The sequence below is a fragment of the Orycteropus afer genome, unplaced genomic scaffold, assembly GCF_000298275.1.
Source record: "Orycteropus afer afer isolate SDZICR_OR568_19922 unplaced genomic scaffold, OryAfe1.0 scaffold00104, whole genome shotgun sequence".
Taxonomy (NCBI): Eukaryota; Metazoa; Chordata; class Mammalia; order Tubulidentata; family Orycteropodidae; genus Orycteropus; species Orycteropus afer.
In genome coordinates this window covers 6999782-7022610 of record NW_006921691.1, presented here as the reverse complement: position 1 = coordinate 7022610, position 22829 = coordinate 6999782, and the positions used below count along the sequence as shown (strand labels likewise).

The 22829-nt window shown below is 37.4% G+C and overlaps 2 protein-coding genes across 2 annotated transcripts in view; one reads left to right on the top strand and one right to left on the bottom strand.

The window, feature by feature from the left end:
- Positions 1 to 8167, top strand: part of FAM169A (family with sequence similarity 169 member A) — a 75086-nt gene extending 66919 nt beyond the window's left edge. Inside the window, exons 11-12 of the mRNA XM_007943349.2 lie at positions 6538 to 6741; positions 7619 to 8167. Coding sequence (XP_007941540.1) covers positions 6538 to 6741; positions 7619 to 8167 — 753 coding nt within the window. The remainder of the gene's footprint in view (positions 1 to 6537; positions 6742 to 7618) is intronic.
- A 4792-nt stretch (positions 8168 to 12959) lies between these two features.
- On the bottom strand, positions 12960 to 22615 carry NSA2 (NSA2 ribosome biogenesis factor). The gene is made up of 6 exons (XM_042781318.1): positions 22382 to 22615; positions 19676 to 19863; positions 19430 to 19580; positions 18045 to 18224; positions 14110 to 14302; positions 12960 to 13027 (listed from the first exon to the last, which is right to left on the bottom strand). The coding sequence occupies exons 1-6, from the start codon at positions 22613 to 22615 to the stop codon at positions 12960 to 12962; spliced, it is 1014 nt and encodes a 337-aa protein (XP_042637252.1).
- Between the last annotated feature and the right edge of the window lie 214 nt (positions 22616 to 22829).

The following is a 22829-nucleotide window of genomic DNA, read 5'->3' as shown; positions in this document are numbered from 1 at the left end:
TTCCTGAAGTGCTGGTTTCTTTTACTGGAAAGTGGTACACTACTGTCAATATCTGATTACTGAAGAGAGGTAAGCAGTTAATACATCGTGTGTGACAAAGCCAATTACTATAATGAAATGTGCAAAGACCTGGAGTTAGAAAACCAAAAGGGAAGAACACACTCAGCATTTCTCAAACTGAAAGAACTGAAGAAATAATTCAAGCCTCAAGTTGCAGTATTGAAAGATTCTATGGGCAAAATATTGAATGATGCAGGAAGCATCAAAAGAAGATGGAAGGAATACACTGAGTCACTGTACCAAGAAGAATTGGTCGATGTTTATCCATTTCAGGAGGTGGCACATGATCAAGAACCAATGCTATTGAAGGAAGAAGTCAAAGCTGCATTGAAGGAACTGAGGAAAAACAAGGCTCCAGGAATTGATAGAACACCCATTGAGATGTTTCAACAAACGATGCCATACTGGAAGTGCTCACTCGTCTATGCCGTATTTGTACCTGTTCCAAAGAAAGGTGATCCCACAGAATGTGGAAATTATCGAACAATATCATTAACGTTGCATGCAAGTAAAATCTTACTGAAGATAATTAAAAAATGGTTATAGCAGTATATTGACAGAGAACTTCCAGAGGTGCAAACTAGATTCAGAAGAGGACATGAAACAAGGGATATCATAGCTGATGTCAGATGGATCTTGGCTGAAAGCAAAGAATACCAGAAAGATGTTTACTTGTGTTTTGTTGACTATGCAAAAGCATTTGATTGTGTGGATCATAACAAATTATGGATATCATTGAGAAGAATACGAATTCCAGAGCACTTAGTTGTACTCATGAGGAACCTGTACATAGACCAGAAGGCTGTTGTTCAAACAGAACAAGGAGGTACTGCATGGTTTGAATCTGGAAGGGAGTGTGTCAGGGTTGTATCCTTTCACCATACTTATTCAATCTGTATCCTGAACAAATAATCCAAGAAGCTGGACTGTATGAAGAAGAACGTGGCATCAAGATTGGAGGAAGGCTCATTAACAACCTGAGATACTCAGAGGACACGACTTTGCTTGGTGACAATTATGATGACTTGAAGCACTTACTAATGAAGATTGAAGACTGCAGTCTGCAGTATAGATTACACCTCAATATAAAACCAAAAATCCTCACAATTGGACCGATAAGCAGCATCACAATGAATGGAGAAAAGATTGAAGTTGTCAAAGGCTTCATATTATTTGGTTCTAAAAGCAACACCAAACAAGCAGCAGTCAAGACATCAGAAGTTGTATTGCATTGAGCAAATCTGCAGCAAAAGACCTCTTCAGGTACTGAAGAGCAAAGATGTCTCCTTGAAAACTAAGGAGTGCCTAACCCAAGCCAGGGAGCTCTGGTAGCATAGTGCCTAAGGCACTTGACTGCTAACCAGAAGGCTGGCGGTTCAAACCCACCAGCCACTCCTCGGAAGGAAGATAGGGCAATCTACTTCCGTAGTGATACTGCCTTGGAAACCCAAGGAGGGGTCTCTATGAGTTGGGTCCGACTCAATGGCACATAACAACAACAACCACCCAAGCCATGGTATTTTCATTCGCCTCTTATGCATGTGAGAGCTGGACAATGAATAAGGAAGGCTGACCAAGAGTTGATGCTTTTGAGTTGTGGTGTTGGCAAAGAACACTGAAAGTACCATGGACTGCCAAAAGAACTAACAAATCTGTCCTAGAAGAAGTGCAGCTGGAATGCTCCTTGAAAGCACGAATGGCCAGACTTCATCTCGCCTACTTTGGTCATGTTGTCAGAAGGAACCATTCTCTGGAGAAGTATATCATGTTTGGTAAAGTGGAGGGTCAACAAAAAAGGGGAAGGCCCTCAATGAGATGGATTGACACAGTGGCTGCAACAATGGGCTCATATATAGCAAGGCTTGTGAGGCTGGCACAGAACCAGGCAGTGTTTCTCTGTTGTACATAAGGTCGCTGTGAGTTGGAGACGACTCAGTGGCACCTAACAACAACAACAGGATAGGCAAGTGTATAGAGACTAGAGTTTATTAGTGGTTACTTGGGGTGGGAGGGAAAGAACTGTTGTGGGGTAATGGTCAAGGCTCCTAACCAAAAGATTGGTGGTTTAAACCACCAGCTTCTCTGTGGAAGATAGATGAGGCAATCAACTTCTGCAGATTTACAGCCTTGAAAACCCAATTGGAGTCATGGTGAGTCAGAATTGACTTGATGGCAGTGAGTTTGTTTTTGGTTTTTGAGGTAGGAGGGAGAGAGGAACAGGAAAGGGGGCACTCACTGCTTAGGGGACACTAAGCTTCTGTTAAGGGTGATGGGAGAATTCGGAAACATAAAGTTAATGGTTAAAAAGTATGATGATAATAACTAATGTTGCTGAATTGTACACAAGAAGGATCTTGAAAAGGCCAGTGATTTGCTATCAGGCAGTCCTTGGTTACCAATGAGATCAGTTCCTAACTGCTTCTTCAAGAATTTGTAGGTAAGTGAGAACAGGTGCATATGGTTCTTATTTAGCCTTACTGTAGTCACAAAAAGGCTGGAAGGCTTTTCCATGATTTAAAAGCCACACATGGCAGCTCTGGTAGCATAGTACCTAAAGCACTTGGCTGCTAACCAGAAGGCTGGTGGTTCAAACCCACCAGCCAGTCCTCGGAAGGAAGATGGGGCAATCTACTTCCGTAGTGATACTGCCTCGGAAATCCAAGGAGGGGTCTCTATGAGTCGGGGCCGACTCGACAGCACATAACAACAACAACACTTGAATTAAATGGAAAGATTTTCTCTGTCATGTTCTTCTGTATATATATATATATAACCACAGTACTCACAGGTGATACTTTATGAGCTAATCTGTTATTTAACATAAAGGTGATTTTCAGGAGTGGTTTCTGTTCGATATTTAAAGAGTGTCTCAGGATAACAGTCTCTGGGGTTCTTTTGGTCTCTACTAGTCTGATAAGCCTGGTCTTTCTTAAGAATTTGAGTTTTATTCTACATTTTTCTCCCATTCTATCTACGACCTTCTATTGTGTCTGTGGTCAGAATGGTCAGTAGTGGTAGCCAGACACCATCTAGTTCTGGTCTCAGGATATATGAGTCCATGGTTCATGTTGGCTATTAGTCCTATAGAGTAGTTTCTTCTTTGAGTCTTTGGTTTCTTTCTTTCCCTTTTGCTCCAGATGAATAAAGAACAGTACTTATGTCTTAGAAGGCCTCTTGCAAGCTTTAAAGACCCCAGATGCTACTCAACAGATTGGGATGTAGAACATAATCTTTATGAACTATGTTATGCCAGTTGACTGAGTTATCTCATGAGGCTATGGTCTTAAGCCTTCAAGCCCAGTAAGCCAATCCCACAAGATTTTTGGTTGTATCTAGGAAATATTTGTAACTGTGCACCTATGTGCTTTATTGTATGTATGAATATATATGCAGCACAAACATCTATATAGCTATGCCTATAGATACACCTATACATGTACATGTATGTACACATATATACCTTTCTATCAACATATATGCATACTTATTTACCTATATAACCACACATATATTTTTTGGTTAATATTGCTGTTGTTGCAAAATTGCCTCTGTTATAGCATTGACCAAAAATGTCCCTTATTCTTTTGTACTTTAGTGTCATTTTTTACCTTGGACAAGCTGTGCAATTTCAACAACATTCATTATTGCCTTTCCTGTCACCAAAAATAACAAATGTCTACTATCTAGAAAATGATTCTTCCTCCCTCCCCCTCCCATTCCTGATGACCTCTAAAGAACATTGTTTTCTGCATTTATACCTATTTTCTTTTCGTAAAAGTGAGATCATACAACATGTGTCCTCTTGTGATTGACTTACTTCACTCAGCGCAATGTCCTCCAGATTCATGCATGTTATGTTTTGAGAATCATCATTATTCTTTATAGCAGTGTAGTATTCCACTGTATGTATATACCACAATTTATCTTTTCATTCATTGGTAAGCACTTAGGTTGTTTCCATCTTTTTGCTATTGTGAATAATGCTGCGATGAACATTGGTGTGCTTATGTCTATTCATGTCAGTGCTATTAGAATTTCTGGGTCATGAGCTATTTCTATTTCTAGCTTTTTGAGGAAGCACCATACAATTTCCATAGTAGTTGTACAGTCCCACCAGCAGTGAACCAAGGTTCTAATTGCCCTATAACCTTGCCAGCATTTGTTTTCTTCTGTTTTTGATCACTGTCATTTTTGAGGGGGTGAGACAGTATCTTCTTGTATTTTTGGTCTATATCTTTCTAATGGCAAATGATTGAAATTACATATTTTAAGGACATTTTTCTTCTTGTATAAAAAGGAAAATAAAACACATAAAAAAAAGGATTTATTATATTTTTATGCAAATGACATTCACCTTCTATATTTGTTTGCCAACTGTTCCCTCCCATGGGATGTATTTTGGTAAGCACCACTATGCCTATTTTTTTTTCACATGTTGTTAAAAAAAGAAAAAAGAATAGCATAGCACATTTACAAAAATACCTTCAGGGAGGAGGGTGGGAGGGTTGGCAAACAAACTTAGGAGATGTTATTTTTGTTAAAATAGAAATTTGTATTTGTAGTTTTTTTCTCTCTTTAAGATTATATTGTGCATACATATCGTCATGTAACCTATTTTGTTCATTCAGCAATATATTGAGAATATACTTTTGTAGATCATCAGTGACAACTTCCATTTCATTCCAATGGCTCTTCCTTACCTTGGTTGGCTACCTTTTCTTCTTCAAAAGTTTCTAGTCTTTTAGCTTCGTAACACCACTGTGTTTTGGGTATCTCTGAAGGTGGTTCTCTTTCCTGCTTCTCCCTAATTGTGGACATTTTGGAAGACAGTTCTTGACTTTCTGATCTTGGTTCATGATCTGTCTTTTGAAAATACATCCATTGTAATTGCTTCAACTGACATCTCTATGTAGATAACCATTAATTCTTGATTTTCAGTCCCATAATGTTACCTGCCAACACTGAAAATTCTGTTTAGATGTCTTCTATCATCTTAAAGTCAACATAATCTCTATTTTGTCTTATTATTCCTGGATTGAGTCTGTTTTCTTGTTTCTTATTTTCATTCTGTTCTCAAACCTAAAACTTGAGGGACTTTTTTCACTGCCAGTCTTCTCACTTTGTACTCACCACAGTTCTATGTATTCTTCAGCTTTTTTCTGTCTTTCTCATTTTCTTCCTTTTAACTTTTCTCCCACCCTGGTTGGTCTTTTGATGAGTTTACTTACCTTCTGTTTGCAACCTAGTCTGTATATAAACCAAAAACCAAACTCACTGCCATCAAGTCGGATCCAACTCACAGCGACCCCTCCTTGAGTTTCCAAGGCAGCTATCACTATGGAAGTAGTTTGCCCAACCTTCCTTCCAAGGAGTGGCTGGCGGGTTTGAACCGCCAGCCTTCTGGTTAGCAGTCAAATGCCTTAGGCACTATGCTGCCAGAGCTCCTAGTCTGTATACATGGGCAGATTTAATTTTTCTAACTCTCTGATTTCAATATTTCTCTTGGGAAACTTGCCTTCTGTGTCTTTACAAAACCAAAAACCAAACTCACTGCCATTGAGTCAGATCCACTCATAGTGACCCCTCCTTGGGTTCCTGAGGCAGTATCACTATGGAAGTAAATTGCCCAGTCTTCCTTCTGAGGAGTGGCTGGTGGATTTGAACCACCAGCCTTCTGGTTAGCAGTCAAGTGCCTCAGGCACTACACCTTTAGTGGGCCTATAAAACCCAGCCCAATATATTTCTGAATACTTGATGCATGCCTTCTAATGATTAGAAATAATTAAAAATATTAGCTATTAAATAGAAGTGTTGTAAACTGATAAACATTGGAAGAATAGTTTCAGGGATTAGAGGGTTAGTATTATCAAGTAGCATTTCCATGTTTTCATAATGTGATGCAAAGAGCAGGATTGTTCACAAATGACCCTGGGTTGCATGGACAGTGAACTAGCTGAGACCGAGACCAGGGACTCTCTTATCCCGACAAGAGGAGCTGCTCTAAACTTAACTTTCTATGAGACTGGTAGTGCCTCCTTGTCTGGGAAGGTAAACTGCAACTTCCTATAGGCCCCAAAGATGACGGGACTAGATGAGTGATGGTCTGTAAAAAGCTGGCACCAAATCTAGACTGTCTCTGGTGCCTTCTGATTGTGAAGGTTCTCCATGGTTGCCCTATAAGAAGGCATAGAAGGCAGTTTCACTCTACTGAATCTCAGATACACACTGTGTGTCCACAGAACACATGTCTCAGGAGAGCAGTTGGGAGTATGAGGTACTCATGAGTTCTTTTCTTTTGCTGACCTTGCCTTATAAATCTCCTCTCTCCTGACATAAGACTACTCCTTACCCATGCCTATGATGTGAATTCATCCTGCATGCTGCTGCGTGACGGGTAGGCACTGAGAAGAAACCCACCTTGCATGACAAATAAGTTGGTATGTAATTGTGTTTTGATTTTTTTACTTGATGGTTCAGGAATCTGAATTAGAGCCTATGAATGGGGAGATAATGGAGGATACTCTTAAGACCTCGCTTATAACTGAAGAGGAGGATTCCGCTGTTGATGTTTTAGATGAAGAGTTGAAATTGCAGTCCTTCAGCTCCAATGAAGACTCTATGACTCTTGTTCCACTGGTGGTAGAATCTTCAAAGCCTCTTGAAGCTGTTGCACAGGATAAGGTAAGGGGGAAATAACCTAATTTTTTTAAGTAAAATATTCCAATTTTGTGGACTTTGGTGTGTGCATGAGTACATGTGTTATTTGTGTGTGTGTGTATTCTTATCTCACCATAACATGTACAGTCCTTCAGGAAAACTAACTTTTATACTAGATTTTCTATTTTAAGAAAATGCAATTAGTAACATTCCATAAATCCAAATCTTTGTAATTATGTTAACAGTGGTTTATTTTGTGGATTTAGGGAAATGGTTAGGAAAATAAAGCATATTTACCAAATATTTGAGTACCTATTGCTCACATAGGCTATGACTAATACAATAATTTTAACTTGTTTTAATTAGGGAGACATTAGATTAATGAAAAAATACTTGATGGAGTATTTTAAAATAAATTCATTACTTTTGAGTATTTCAATTAAAGCTAAGAAATAATTGTATAGCATTATTTTCTTAGTGCCTCACATAAATAAGAGAATAAAATTTCCATTGCCCTTACCTATCCTCTAGTGAAACCACAGCGAGACCAAGCGAGTGGCATAGAGTTAGGCCCCAAGGGACTCTTGTTCTTGGCTCCAATAACCCCAAGAACCTAAAAACTTTGAGTTGATTCATGGTTTTGAAGAAAATTGATAGGAAGTTGAAAAGCCTTAAAGTGCTATTTTAGATAAAATAAATATTATATCTATAAAGCAAAAGCTATATCATAATTATCATGAAACAATAATTTTGAACAAATTTGTGTACATTAACAAAAGTAGTGAGTACTGAATTCTTTCAGTTGAAGTTCAGTATCATTCTATTGCACATTAATGTCTAAGAATAATTTTTTTAACTGGATTGCGAAAGCTTATTTGTTGACGAGGTTTTTAATTTTCAGACTCCACACATAACTGACTCAGAACCGTTCACAGAAGAAAGCCCGTCTGATGAAAAAGGGCACACTGAAGAGAAACTGCCACTAGTTTCGAGAAAGCAAGCCCATTTTGGGAGTTCAGATGCTGCTACTACTATCCCAAATGAAGAACGATCTGACAGTGGTTTTCCAAACTCTGTGGTAACTGAATTTTCTGAAGAATCGATCTCTGAAAATTTATCACCCAACACTACTTCGTCTTTGGAAGACCAGGGAGAGGAGGGGGTCCCCGAGCCCCAGGAAACATCTCCTGCTCTTCCTCAGAGTTCTTTGATAGAGGTTGAACTTGAAGATGTGCCGTTTTCACAGAATGCAGGACAGAAGAACCAGTCAGAGGAGCAGTCCGAAGCATCTTCTGAGCAACTGGACCAGTTTACACCTTCAGCAGAGAAAGCTGTGGATAGCAGCTCAGAGGAAATAGAAGTGGAAGTGCCTGTTGTAGACAGGCGGAATTTAAGAAGAAAGGCCAAAGGGCATAAAGGACCTGCTAAAAAGAAAGCCAAGCTAACCTGAAAGAAGAAATGCAGATGATAAATCCTCCTCTTTGTAACATAATTGTTGTTTTTAAAATATTAATAAATGCATGGGGCACGGGAGAACATTTCTAAAATTTCAATTTGAACTTACATATGATGCAGTTTTTCTCTCCCTCTTAGGACCTAGGATTCGCCATTCTTTTTAATTTTTCAGGCTATTTTGTGTAAATACAATATTTTATTTTTATTAACCATATTTCAATTTTGGGAAGCCAGATCATACTATATTTTCATCTTTAGCAGGTAGGGACATCTGACCATTAATTTCAAAAATATATAAATTAGAAAAATCCTGTGAAAGTCGGCTTTCCATTACTTGTAAGGATCACAGAAATCTTTTATACTAAGGGTTTTAATAGTAAACTTGCTGAGTATTCTAGAAGTTTTATGTTAAATATCAAAACTGATGACAGTTTTTAATGAGGCATGCCTAACGACTGTCAGTAAATTAGAATGACTATAACTTCAAGTAAATGAGAGCACAGATATAGAAATTTATGGTCAAAGATTTATGAAGGTGATATTTTGGCTTCTAATTTTAGTTGCAGATGCAGTTTCCTCCTCTGACTTCAGTGTTTGGAAAGGTACAGACAAACTGTTTCCAGTTCAGCTGATATTAACAGTACTGCTAGGGACTGAACTCTGGCATGTAAGCATTAATATAATTATCTAAAATTTCATTTTAAAAGGATTAATTTGAAGTAATTAAAAAATTTTTGGTCTCTGCATATTCACAGGTACTTATACACTTAAAAGAGTGCACTTTAACGTGATCAGGTAAATTTCCCAACTAATAAAATTTTAGGATCTGGTTTGCTCTAAATTGGATTATCTAGTCCCAGTCACAAAGATAAATAAATTGAACTGAGGATTTTACTTTGTCCTTGTGCAATTTACATCTATACTTAAGGGATCTGATCCCTTTTCCTACAGCTGCTGCTTAATCCTCCCATTGCCCTATCTCTAAAATCATCTGTATCCTCCTGCTTTTATCCAGCTGTCTCACTTGTGATTTTAACTGGTGATTCACTGGTCAGGTCATCTTCCTGCCTACCAGGTTATGCCCTTAGCATCCATTTTTGAGTAGGTTTGCACTTTGCCCACAATCTTAGGCCTAGATAGTAGAGATGGTAGGAGTACGGCTGCCCTGGGAGCTGTAGTTACCAGTGCTTAAATTAAGTTGGAGGCTTCAGTTGTCCCTTGGTCCTGCTCACTGTTTGGTTCTGTGAGGACAGGTTGTAAGCACTATGCACACTGTGTTGCCATAGCAAAGGCCCTTGCCTAGGGAAATATTAAAACACACACACACACACACACACACAATGTACCCACTCTCAGTTTTTGTTGCCATTTTTAAAATGGTTAGATTCCAAGGAGAATATCCAGACAGTCCTACTCTGAAAGTATATTAAGTTTTTGTGCTTAAGTTGGTGAATGCTTTGATCCCATTTAGATTGTTTTAAACAGCTTGGTCCTTAATGTGAAAAAATGCTAGGGTTTTGTGTCATTATTGGAGGTGCTATGGATGGATTGATGATGAGGCTTTATTCAGTCTACAGTCAGGTGATGTCATGTTACTAATTTTTGGAAGTTGACATTTTAGAAATACCTAGTTAATAATCTTTAAGGCAGTCAAAATAGCAAACCCTCCTATTCAACTAAAATTTTGAAAACTTATCTCTGTTTCCTTTAATTATTGATCAGGGTATGCCAGATTTTCACTCAGTGAAAATTAAAGCACTCTGGCCTTTCCCTCAGCAAATGCTAAGAATTGTGTTACTATCACAATTCAGGCTATAATGATAGATTCTGTTATACCTCAGTAAATTCCATCTTTAATTTCTTGGAATAGATTAGAAAGTCTGTTCAAACACCCTTAGGTATTTTCCTTTTTTACTTGGATTTCTCATTGTTCTCTGTAAGAATACTTTCTTTTAAAAGCCTTTTTTTTTTAAAAAAATTTACTGACAATTCTTGATGTAGTATGAATATAGTTGCTGAGTTTACAAAATTGATTAGTTATTCATGTGTGACCACTGGGGGATTAAAAAGGCAGTTTGCCTATGATTGGTTTATTCTTGAACAGTAAACAAATACTAAGCAATTTGAAAACTTTATGTTCGGCACACAAAAAAATCTTCCATATTACCTCTGACCGAAAATGTTATTTTGTGGTTTATAGATCCTAAAAAAGTCACATGGAAGACCTCTTTCATGTTAAGTGAATATAGAATTTATAACAAAATCCTCAATAACGAAGTCTAAATAAACTTCATCAAATACTTTAGTTTTTTGCATATTAGAAAAACTTTTGGAATTACAATGACTGGAATTTGATTTCACCTAGTCAGTCTAGTTGAGTGTCTGGTCACATTCTAGTCTTTGTGAATTGTTTGTTTAGAAATCTTGTTTATGGAGAAGGGAGTTTATTTCAGTCTGTGTACATACATATATATTGTGTACTATAAAGCAGAACAGTTACTAGCAAAATTTTAGTTCTACTTTCAAGTTTTAAATTATTCAATTGCTAGACATCACAGAAATTAGTATGTTTAAGAATTTATCATAAAGCCCCTCTACAGCTTTTAATGGTGAGGGTCTATTATGATATTTTTATAAAATCCAACAGCATGATTTAGAATGTCAGTTTTCTACTACTTAAAATATATCTATATAAATGGTGTTTCCATTCAATGTAAGTTAAGGGTAACAATTACTAGTGACTAATGGTTCACTTTTAGCAGACTACTAGGAACACTACCTAAAATCGTTTCAGTGACTTAAAAAAAAAAATCTGTGAAGGTTTATTTTGCATTGAATTGAACAATTCCCTAATACCTACATAGCTGTTCTTACGTTCTGCTTCACCATTTGGCATTACTATGCTAAGGTTAGGTCACACCAGCAAACTGAGACAGACCTATATGTAAATAAAGAATTTATACTAACATTATTCATCTGTGTGACAGTATTTTAGAAATAAATTTCTACCTTTATGACACTAGTAGCAATATGGTGTTTAAGGTGTGATCCAGTCTTTCATGGGTGCCATTAGTTACAAATGTTATGGTTATGTTTACATACTTAATATCAAGCGTTCTCTGTACCTTACAATATGGTAATTTGCTTTTTAACTTTTGGTTCTAAAAAAATAGGTAAACCTCAGTTCTGTAGTATTGCTTATCAGACATTTTCTTCTCTCACCTTCCAAAACTTAACTCATTCACGTATCACCCATTTCTAATAGTGTGGCAAAGCCATTTGTTAAAATCTAATTGTAAGAAAGGTTCAGCTTCTGTATCATCCTAAAGTGACTGTATCATGCTGGATGTCATTCCCAAGAAACTAGCCTTCTCCTTTACTAAGTATCTGTAGGTGTTTTATAAATTCTACTTAGAAAAGTTGTTACCTTAATTCAGAATAGCAACCGTACTGGAGTATTTGTTTATTTTTAGTTTAAAAGTAGTAGTTAAACATATTATTTTGTGATTGTTTCCTGGTCTGTGTTTTGAAATTCTTTCCCTTCTCTTTTCCTAATTTAGTTGAAGATGTGTTTAGACATTGCGTTTGTTTAGACATTGAATGATTTTGTTAAAGGCATAATTAATCACATTGGTTGTACTCTGAAGACAGACTTAAAAAATAAACAGAATTTAAAAAGTAATGTGATTACAGAGTAATGTAATATATAGACACCCTAAAGGCAAACCAACCATATACATCACATCACAAAAATGATTTCACTAAATTGCAACCTTAAAATATGACCTACTTTACATTATCTAGGTAACTGCAATTAAAGTTCTCATAAAGGCCTCAATGCACTTTTTTTTTTTGGTAACTATTTAAACTGGAATTATTTAAACCAATTTTAGTACCATTCTGAAAATACCAATGCACTACCCTAAGTTTGGGAGATTAAAAAAATGCTAAAAGTATAAACCTTTTGGTATGTTTATTTTTTCATACATAGTTAGGAAATAGTATATAGTTCCATTTATCTGTGAATGATGAAGGGAAAAAAATTTGAAATGCTGATTTGACAATTTATATAACAAAGTTCTAAAGATAATCAGGAAAATGAAAAGATTTATCTAAGTAGGAACTCTTCTGAAATCTCAAAGAAGATGCAAGACGTTTCTCGGCTTAAGTCTTGCATTAAGTGTATTCTAAATTTATGTGGAGTTTAAATGAGTTTCAAACCAATTTAACCTATTTTAAAATTGAGTTGGCATAAACAGTTAAGCACTTGGCTGCTAACCAAAAAGCTGGAAGTTTGAGTCCAACCAGAGGCACCTTGGAAGAAAGGCTTGGTGATCTATCTACTTCTGACAGACCAGCCACTGAAAACCCTCTGGAGCACAGTGCTATTGTGACACACTGGGGTTGCCATGAGTTGGAGTTAACTTGAAGGCAACTGCTTAACCTGTATGTATGAAAAGGTGTTTTAAACTAACACCGGTCATTTTATCAAAGACGATAATGCTGAGTACCTACTAATCACTACAGATAGTGATGAAGTTTATTTCTGTAACAACTGCTCTTCATTCAATCTCAAGAACACCTAAACCCTGAAGGTATGAAAATAAAGACCAATTTGTAAAACGGGCCATTTTAATGTTTTTTTATAACGTAATAAATAGTTCTGTTGATGACTGTAGATATGGAAGGCCGCTTAGTAGTCAGAAACACAGTGGTAATGGTGGTTTTCCTGGTTAGTTGGTAATCTTCGCCAATAATTGTAAGGAGTTACTTGTATGAAACTGCTATCAAACCAGTAAGACTGCATTTATGCATCCATCATTTTCAGGATTGTTGGTAACCTGGGCATATTTCCCTAAGGAAAACAAAACCAAAAAAAAAGAGAAGAAATATTAGCTGATAAAAATTAATTTTAATGAATATAATCTTTGCTAAAATATTTCTAATGACCACATTTACGAGACTGAAAATGAGCCATAAAAGGATAAATGCTATTTTACAAAATTACTCAAGACCAAGCTTGAGTTCTGAATATAATTTTTATATAAAGATTATTTTTACAAATGGTGGTCAGTTCCAGTGTTTGTTAGTACATTACACTTTGTGGATTGACACTTGCATTACTACTTTTCCACATGATTCTTGATGGAAAACGATCAGGTTTTAAATGAGTTTCAACAATTTAACAACCTATTTTAAAGTTGAGGTCAGCTAACATGGAGCATGAGCCTAATGATGCACTTCCGAAAACCAAAACAAATTCACTGCCATCGAGTCCACTTTGATTCATAGCGACCCTGTAGGGCAGAATAAAACTGCCTCAGAGGGTTTCCAAGGCTATACATCTTTACAGAAGCAGACTGCCATGTCTTTCTCCCATAGAGCAGCTGGTGGGTTTGAACTTCCGACCTTCCAGTTAATAGCCAAGCACTTAACCATTGCTCCACCAAAGTATTTTCTTCCCTTTCCCAGAAATTTAGAATTATCAGTATACTAAAAGCAGACAGTTAAGGAAATGAAGAAAAAATATTTCAAACTGTTGCACAACATATTTTTTTAAATTATCACTGAAATAGTGTAATTATAGCTTTCCTTCCCCTACCCATTGTCAGTTAACTACATTTTCTTTTTTTTTTTTTACTTTTATACTCGTTTATCTATTTCCCTCATAATAGATTTCTTTTAACTAAAAAGCATAAAATTAAATCTAACAATACAGTGACACCTTGTGTAACTGAAACCAGTAAGCCAAATGGAAAAAGAATTACATTCATAATTTTTCTAAAAAAAATAAGTATCTTAGAGACTTAAATCTGATTTTCATCAAGTTTTATTCAGTTCTGCATTAAAGAGTGCTGCTTATTTTGTCAATTTGAAAAGTATTTCTATTTTAGGACTGCCAAATAACAGCAGCTCCACACTTAAAAATTTACTTACCCCAAATAACCTTGCCTCCTTGTGTCACAAGGCCCAGCTCGCTCACATTCACTTCAATGACAGTACCCTTGGTAATAACACCCAGAGTTGTATATAGTGGGGATGAGGGATTCTTCTTTACACCAAGTATTGGTAGGCAAAAAGTGGCTTTAAGTTCAGGATGTGTTACATGAGCCTTCTTGAAACGTAAGCCCTAGTAAGTAAAATACAAGAATGTTTATGTCTAAAATGTTAACACGATGATGGGTAAAGGTCCTTTCTGTTTTTCCAACTCTTCTCCATAAAAATGGATTGAATGTCACATCTTAGTTTAAAATAGTGTAAAACCTTAAGGTATCACACAGCCTACTTAGAGTTAATTCTTCAGACTGAAAATCTGATACAGGCAGCCTCTGGTTCCAAACATCTCCCTTAGGGACAATTCCTACTTGCCCTTTAATGCAGGGCTTCAAACTGGTTCTGTCATGGCCAACGAAGTGAAATAGGTACAGACCAGAATTTAAAAATTTGGGTGCTTCATCTTGGTCACTGGAATGAGAAAAATTACAGGTCAAGGCAGTGGAATGAGAGACTTAAAAGAAGCAGAAACATAGCCCTTTTAGGAGTTTGATGTGTGAGACTGGATTACTGGCAGGACTGTGGAGAGCCACACACATTCAAAGTGGCATAGTAGGCTGCCATCTTTAAAACCCTGCTTTAATGTTATATAAATACACCCTCACTTTGAGATAATTGAACCAACTTCTACTCACAACAAATTTTTCATCACGACCACCTACCTTCACTTGCCGCAAATTCAACTTTTAAATCATTGAAAAGGCTTCCAGTCATTTCCTGTGCTGACACACGCTGCCGCTGAGTCAGATCCAACTCATAGTGACCCCTCCTTGGGTTTCCACTGCCAGCCTTCTGGTTAGCAGTCAAGTGCCTTAGGCACCATGCTACCAGAGCTCCCTCCCTTCTTGCACCAAAGCGAGGCTAAATAAGAACTGTGCCTAGTCTGACTGACCTGCAGATTCTTGAAGACACAGAAATGAACCCTGTTCATAACCTGGGGACTGCCTGTACTTACAGGATCAATGTGGGGGGAAATCCCAACACCTACATCTCCTGAGGAGTGTTTATCATGTAATGGCTACCTAGCAGCCTACTCAGCTTTTACTTTGTCCACTCATCTACACTTATTGAGGACTTGCTGCATGCCAGACACTTTGCCAGAGCTCATACACGGATCATTTAAACATGATAGCCTCTTTACTCATGAAACACGGCCAAAAACTCACTCCCATCAAGTCGATTACGACTCATAGCAATGCCCTTTGGGTTTCTGAGGTGGTAAATCTTTATGGAAGTAGATTGCCCCATTTTCCTTCCATGGAGTGACTGGTGGATTTGAACCACCAACCTTCTGCTTCTGGTTAGAAGCCAAATAAATGCCTTAGGCACTGCACCATCAGAGTTCCTTGCTAAAACAAGGATTAGCAAATTAAATGACTTGCTCCCAGGTCAGATAGTGTATGGCATATGAGAATCAAACATAAGTATATTGATCTCAAGTCTTTAGATACCACATGTACAACCCTCGATGAAAAATAACAAGGGGACTGTCAACTTCCTTTTCATTAACAGTAATATTGGTCAAAGATTGCAGACAGCCCAAAGGTCTATTACAGAGACCAGGCCTCCAGATATGGTTCTTTTGGGGTGTAGCATTTTAGAAGCCACAATATTTCATAATCTCTTAAATTCAAATTTTGCCTCTATCTGTGAGGGTGAACTTCCCATACAGAGCTTTTCAGTAATGGACTCATTAATCAAGCTTACATACTATTCAGGATCCAAAAAAAAAAGCCAAACTCACTGCCATCGAGTTGATTCCAACTCATAGAACCCACTGGGTTTCCGAGGCTGTAAATCTTTATGGAAGTACATCACCCCATCTTCCTTCTGCGGAGAGGCTGGTGGGTTTGAACCACTGACCTGGTTAGCAGCCAAATACCTTATCCTCTGTGCATCAGAGCTCCTTATCCATTCAGGATACCACCTGATTAATTCACATTGAAATATCTGCCAAATTATAGTAAACCTAGAACAGCTTGACTAGTTTGTTTTCCCTCCTTTGTAACCATTTATATGGTTACTAAAACATACTAAGAGGATTATGAACATGAAATCAGAACAAGGGGAGTCCAAGATATAATCCAGGGATGGGCAAACATTTTCTGTAAAGGGCCAGAGAGTAAACAGTCTACGCTTTGCAAGCCATGTGGTATCTGTTAAAACTATTCAGCTGTGAGGAAACAGCCATAGGCAATATGTAAGTAAACAGGTATGGCTGTGTTCCAATAAAACTTTATTTACAAAAACAAGTGGTTTATAGACAATTTAATCCATTAAAAATTACTTGGGTTGAGCCCAAGATTAATAGTACCAAGTTTTCTCTCTCTTCTTTTTTTTTTTTTCTCACTAGGCTGGATATCTATTTGGGAAAATAATTCAGTCTTTTTAAATGGACTCTGGGAGCTCTGGTAGTGTAGTGCCTAAGGCACTTGACTGCTAACCAGAAGACTGGTGGTTCAAACCCACCAGTCACTCCTTGGAAGGAAGACTGGGCAATCTACTTCCATAGTGATACTGCATCAGAAAACCAAGGAGGGGTCGCTATGAGTTGGGTCCAACTCGATGGCAAACAACAACAACAAACGACAAATGGATTCTGGAAAAAAAATGTATCTTCAATTATATTTGGGGATGGGGGTTAGTTCTGGGAGGCATATTACTATAAGTGCTATCAATAGAACTTAAATTCCCACTTTTATTTTAAATTCCCTTTCTGGATCAATTGAACAAGAAGATATAACCATAATAAATATCTACGGACCCAATGAAAGAGCCCCAAAATACATAGACTTTAAAAGAGTTGAAAGAACAAATAGATTACTCCACAGTCAAAGTGGGAGACTTTAATGCACCGCTTTCAATGAAAGACAGAACTGGAAAGAAACTCAACAAAGATGCAGAAGAGCTAAACAATACAATCCACCAACTTGACCTTCCAGACATCTACAGAACACTTCACCCAACAAGAGCACAGTATACATTCTTTTTCATTGCACATGGAACATTTTCCATGATAGACCATATGTCAGGCCATAAAGCAAGCCTTCATAAATTTAAAAACACTGAAATACTGCAAAGCATTTTCTCAGATCACAATGCTATCAAATTAGAAATCAACAATAGGAAGATCAACGGAAAAAGAGTAAACACATGGAAACTGAACAATACTCTCCTTGAGAAAGACTGGGTAAGAGAAGAAATAAATATTAAAATTCAAAAATACCTTGAATCAAATGAAAATGAAAACACAACATACCAAAATCTTTGGGACACAGAAAAGCAGTGATTAGAGGCCAATTTATAGCAATAAATGCACACATCAAAAAAGGAGAGCTAAATTCCTTTTCTTTTCTCCTGATTGTATACTGAATGTGTTCAGATTATAATTCCCTTATTAAACCTGAATAGACCCTTTGGAAAAAACAGTCACAGTCAAGTTTTCTAACTACTTGTGCTTGAGGCCAAGTGCAATGTCAGACGTATAGCAGACATTCATTTGTCAAAGGAGTAAAATATCAGTTCGTGCAGAAATGAAGATTCTGATATGTCATGTTTAAAAGTCAGGAAGATAATGTTATGAAAATACGTTTTCATCTTGAGTCTCTTAGGAAGTTAAAGACTAGTTTCTTGACCTTGGTGGAGATAATGCCAGGTTAACTGCAATTAATAACTTAAAATAATAAAAACAATATAAAAATGCCATGTTTCAACTTGTATTTTGTGGCAATTTTAGGACATCTTGGGAATGCTATGTACTTCATATAGTTTACACAGGAGCTAGCATTTCATGACTGACACTCTTGCAAATGACTTACCATTGGTCTAATGAATCTTTCATATTTAGGAGGTTTTCGTGTAAAACCATCGCCAACAAAGCAGACTTTTGTAACCATCCTCTTCCAAGCTTTCTTTTTCCTCTTTCCTGTTCGAATAACTTTTAATACTTCTGTTTCTCCTTGGGCACGGACTTTGGGCAGAGGGACTTCCCATTTTCCCTAAAAAGGGATCAAAGTTAAAATGTAATGTTAGTAAAGAACAATGAGAATAAAAAGTCAAATATGCTTTAGTTGTACAAAGTAACAGATTACCTTTTGTCCTTAACCATTCAGCACATTTTTGACTCAACTGTTATCTAGAGGTCTGTATTCCTTCCTGACAAGCCCCAAATTAAACAGAACTACCACATTGTTACTCAGATAACATATGCCTTCTATGTGGGTCTGCCAACCTCTCCCTCCTCCCTTATTATGAGTACACTAAATAAAATTATTTGCTTAAAATAAAAATCTTAGTGTTACGGGAAAGATACCACCTGTGTAAATAAGGTAGTGCTTCTAAAAGCAGTGTATATGCCTACTACAAGTGTAAAATTGAAAAACTGTCTTTACCTATTAATCTTTGTGTTCCCACTTCATATGGATTTTTAGAGTATATAACTGTTAGACAAACCATCATCAGCTGTTTGGTACCACTCTAGAATGCACTCTATGAAAAAACTGAAGCAGTGTAAGGCAGTAGAAAGAATACTGAACTTAAAACAAGATGTGAATTCTAGGAGCCATGCTACCATTTTATAGATATGTGACCCTGAGGATGATTCACACCTCTTGGGCTCCAGTCTCATCATCTATAAAATAATGGGATTAAAGTTTCTTTCAGTGCTAATATCCTACCACACAAATTTTTAGTATTTACATTCCAAAAAGCAGTAAGATTTTTGAAATAAAGTTTAGAGACTGTGAACTGTTTAAATACAGGTACCACAGAGTCTCCTGCTACCTGGATTTCTGTCAATCCATACATACATTTAAATTCCCTCCTCACTTTTTTTAACAGTGCTTATCCTAATTTAGTAACATGTGCTATCCATAGATATTTTTTTAAAAAAAATACAAACTGCTGAATTTTTATTTAAGTCAAATCACTTAGTCAAATCAAAGATGTTGGCATTCTAAAAAGAAGCAAAACCAAAAGTCTGTCAAATACTAAAATCTTCTAGTGATTAAAAAAAAAAAAAAAAGGTTTATTACCTGAACATTTCATACTAAATAAAAGGGGGAATTACAAATTTATAGACTTATTTAAATAATGGGAGTAATAGTTAGATTTCATTTTCCAAATTAAAGTGACAAACCAAAAGCCTCAATTTTAAATTCTCCTAAACAGGAAAGAAATGAAGACTTCAGTTTTGGCCACTTACCGCTTTTTCTTTTCGTTTTTGTTTAATCATGTTGGAGAGTACTTTAGCTCGGGACTGCCCCTCTCTGTCCAGCAGATAGGCAGGTACTGCACCTTGTGGAGTGTTGTCATCATTCTTTTGTTTGGTGTTTCTCTTTTCATGCATCTTGATACTACCAAGAAGGAAAAAGATTCAAGATTACTAGATTGAGGGACTCTTACTGGATGCACATTAACTCTGTTACAACAAATCAATAGGCCCACTTACGTCTTTTTCATTTGTATTTTCTCAGCATGGCGCTGTTTATGGTAGAGCTTAGCCTTCAGACCAATCATCTTTTTTGCCTTCTTTGAACGTTCATGTGCCTCTCGACTTTCCTTCTTTCTCTTTTTCTCATGGTAATCCAAACGGTATCCATAGCGCTTACGATGTAACTCAATATATTCATTTTGTGGCTATAACAATGCAAGAAATTTTACTTCATTTTAAAAAGTAGTTAACAGAATTATTCTAAAATACTTTCTTTTATACATCACATAAAGTATAGAAGACCCTATTATCAACCAAAGCTCCCTTGCTTAAATAACTCTAACAGTATTAAGCCTATTCATATGATGTAAGTTAAATGAGTTTTCATCCTGGAAGACATGAAGCATCAGGATTGACATCTGTAATAATCTCAGTTAAGTTACTGTATGCTGAAGGGTATGGGAGCAGTTACAGCAAAAGGACGGAGTGCAAAAGACTGCCCCAAATCTACTGGACCACAAGGATGATGTGATTACAGAATGCTTTTCTTTTCTCCCTGAACATAAAGGTAATCTTTCAAAAAATCATTTCCTATTTTATTTTTCAAAATTCAGTTTCATTGACTTAATCTACATACAAATCTTGTCCTTTGTTAAGTGTACAGTTTTGTGAGTTTTAACAATCTACAGAAGTGTGTAAAAAAGATATAGAATAGTTCCATCACCTCAAAAAGTTCCCTTTGAGTTCCTTTTTAAGTCAATCCCCTTTCTTAACCCCCCTGATTTCTGTCCCTATAGTTTTGCCTTTTCCAGAATGAAATGTAAATGGATCTGAAGCATGTAAGCTTTTGAGTCTGGTTTTCACTTAGGCTTTTAACATTCATTGTGCTGTTGAATGAATCAGTACTTTATATTGCTGAGTAGTATTCCATTGCGGAGATAAACCCTGTTTGTTTATCTATTCATCAGTTGATAGGTATGTTTCCACTTTTTGATGATTATGAATAAAGTACAACAAACTTTTGCATACAGTTTTTTGTGTGAACATATGTTTACTGCCAAACTGTTTTCCAAAGTGTCTGTATTTTGCCTTTCCATCAGTAGTGTTTGGTGTCCTTTTTGCAGTTTATGTGCCTGATTTATTTTCAACATGAGTCCTGAATCCATTTGTATTTTACAACTGCAAAAATAAAATGAATTATTCAAAGCCAACTTAGTCAACATTAATACCAAATAAGACTCGACAAGGTATTATGTATCACGTGCGGTATATTCCCTAGAAAGGAAACAGAAGTAGTCAATACATTTTTGTTGAACAAATAAATAAATTCTCACACCAGTCCTGTGATGTGATTATATAAAGAGATTGAGACTCAAACATTTTAAGTGTTTACCCAAGATCACAGAAGACTTGGGACTCCAGCAAAGACCTTTAAGTCGAAAGCCTAACCTAGATTTTCTGTTACACCAGAAGTATCTACTTGGCACCCTAATTGTAATCAGTAGTTTATGGAGTTTTTAAAAAATACTTTTTTTTGAAGTGTAACATACATGCCGAAGAATATATTATAGATGTAAATTTCATTAGATTTTCAAATACTGAACACATCCATGTAAGCAAGCACCCAAATCACATGCATCTCTGAAGCTCTCATGCCTCTCTCCTGTCTACCACTTCCTGAGTAACCACTCTTCTGAGTTTTGTGGAATAGATTAGTTCTGCCTGTTTTATATAATAAGGTGCTCTGGTGGTGTAGTGGTTAAGAAAGTTAGCTACTAACCAGAAGGTTAGTGGGTCAAATCATATAAAGATCACAGCAACCATTTAAAAAAACAAAAACAAAAAAACTCGCTACCATCAAGTCGATTCAGACTCATAATGACCCTCATTGGGTTTCCAAGGCTGTAAATTTTTACGGAAGTAAATTGCCTCATCTTCCTTTCCGGGAGCAGCTGATGGATTTGAACCGCTGACCTTGTGGTTAGCAGCCAAATATCTTACTCGCTACGCCACCAGAGCTCCTTAATCTTATGAAAGGTATGTGAAATGTGTTCTGCAGAAAAACAGATGAGAGATGTAGTAGAAAAGAAAGGATCATCTGTAACCCGGGCATTTCACTAGTCTTTGGCAAGGCAAGTCTTCGTTATCTTCATCAGTAAAACGAAGTGGCGGGATTAATAGACACCGCGTAGGGTTATCAAAAGGCTCAGCCGTACTTCCACTGGACTCTGATACTGATGACAACACATGTAGCGAAGCCTGGAATTTAAGCGTGAAATTGCTCCAAAGCCTGTGCTCTGGCCAATATTTCACGCAGTCTTCCAAAAGCTAAGTTTTCGTTTTCACTCCACGGAACCCACTCCTCGGTATCTACCCTCTTCCCTTCAACCAGACCTCACTTCCGCCTGCCACCCACTACCCAAACCCTAGCGTTCTTACAGTCCCCAGATTCCACCAACTCAGGTGCCTTACGTCCCAAGGGCACCCTCCTCACCATGGTGACGGTAGCAAAGCCACCGGGCGCAGTCTCTGGGGCACGAAAAACTTCTCAATTTTCTGGTCTCAGAGACTCACGAACCGATTTCACGCAGCCCTTAAAAGGAAAGGGTCACTTTACAAAACGACCGTGTGAAGGCAAATGCGACACACTCGTTCCTAGTCTCCCTTTTCTGCTTTTAGCTAGTGGAGCGGAAGTTGGTGGCAGGCGGCATTAGACGTGTGTACCGCCGGAAGTGGTGAAAAGCCGCGTCTAGGGAAAAAGTCGAGAAAGACGGAGATTTCTGCTGGAGATAGCGAGTGCATTAACGGAGGTAGAGAGCCTAGGCGTGAAGCTGTTGCAGACTTTGACCCGGCCCGTGTCTCCTTCTCCCAACAGTCTGGCGAGAAAAAGCCAGCTTTGAGTCCGCGATTGAGTGCTCGGTGGGTATCCAACTGCGGCGTGAGTCCCGCTTGCTTCATGACCTTGCCCCGCGCTGGGCACCTCTGACCTTTGAGGCTGCGACAGACCCAGCAGACCTTAGAGGACGGCAGGGCCTCCGGAACCTGCGACCCTCAGTGTCTGCCCAAATTGTGGACCTGTCTCCCTTTTTTACCTAGGACGAACTTATGTCCCTTTTTGCCACACTGTGTATGATGTGCACGAATGAGAAGGACGCAGAGGAAGGAAGATTTG

Excerpts from the sequence above, each read along its gene's own strand:
- NSA2 (XM_042781318.1), bottom strand. The coding sequence starts at position 22,615 with ATGAAGCAAGCGGGACTCACGCCGCAGTTGGATACCCACCGAGCACTC. Across the intron at positions 14,303-18,044 it reads AAAGATTCATTAGACCAATG|GGCTTACGTTTCAAGAAGGC; the intron begins GTAAGTCATTTG and ends TTTACTTACTAG. Across the intron at positions 13,028-14,109 it reads AGGAGGCAAGGTTATTTGGG|GGAAATATGCCCAGGTTACC; the intron begins GTAAGTAAATTT and ends TGTTTTCCTTAG.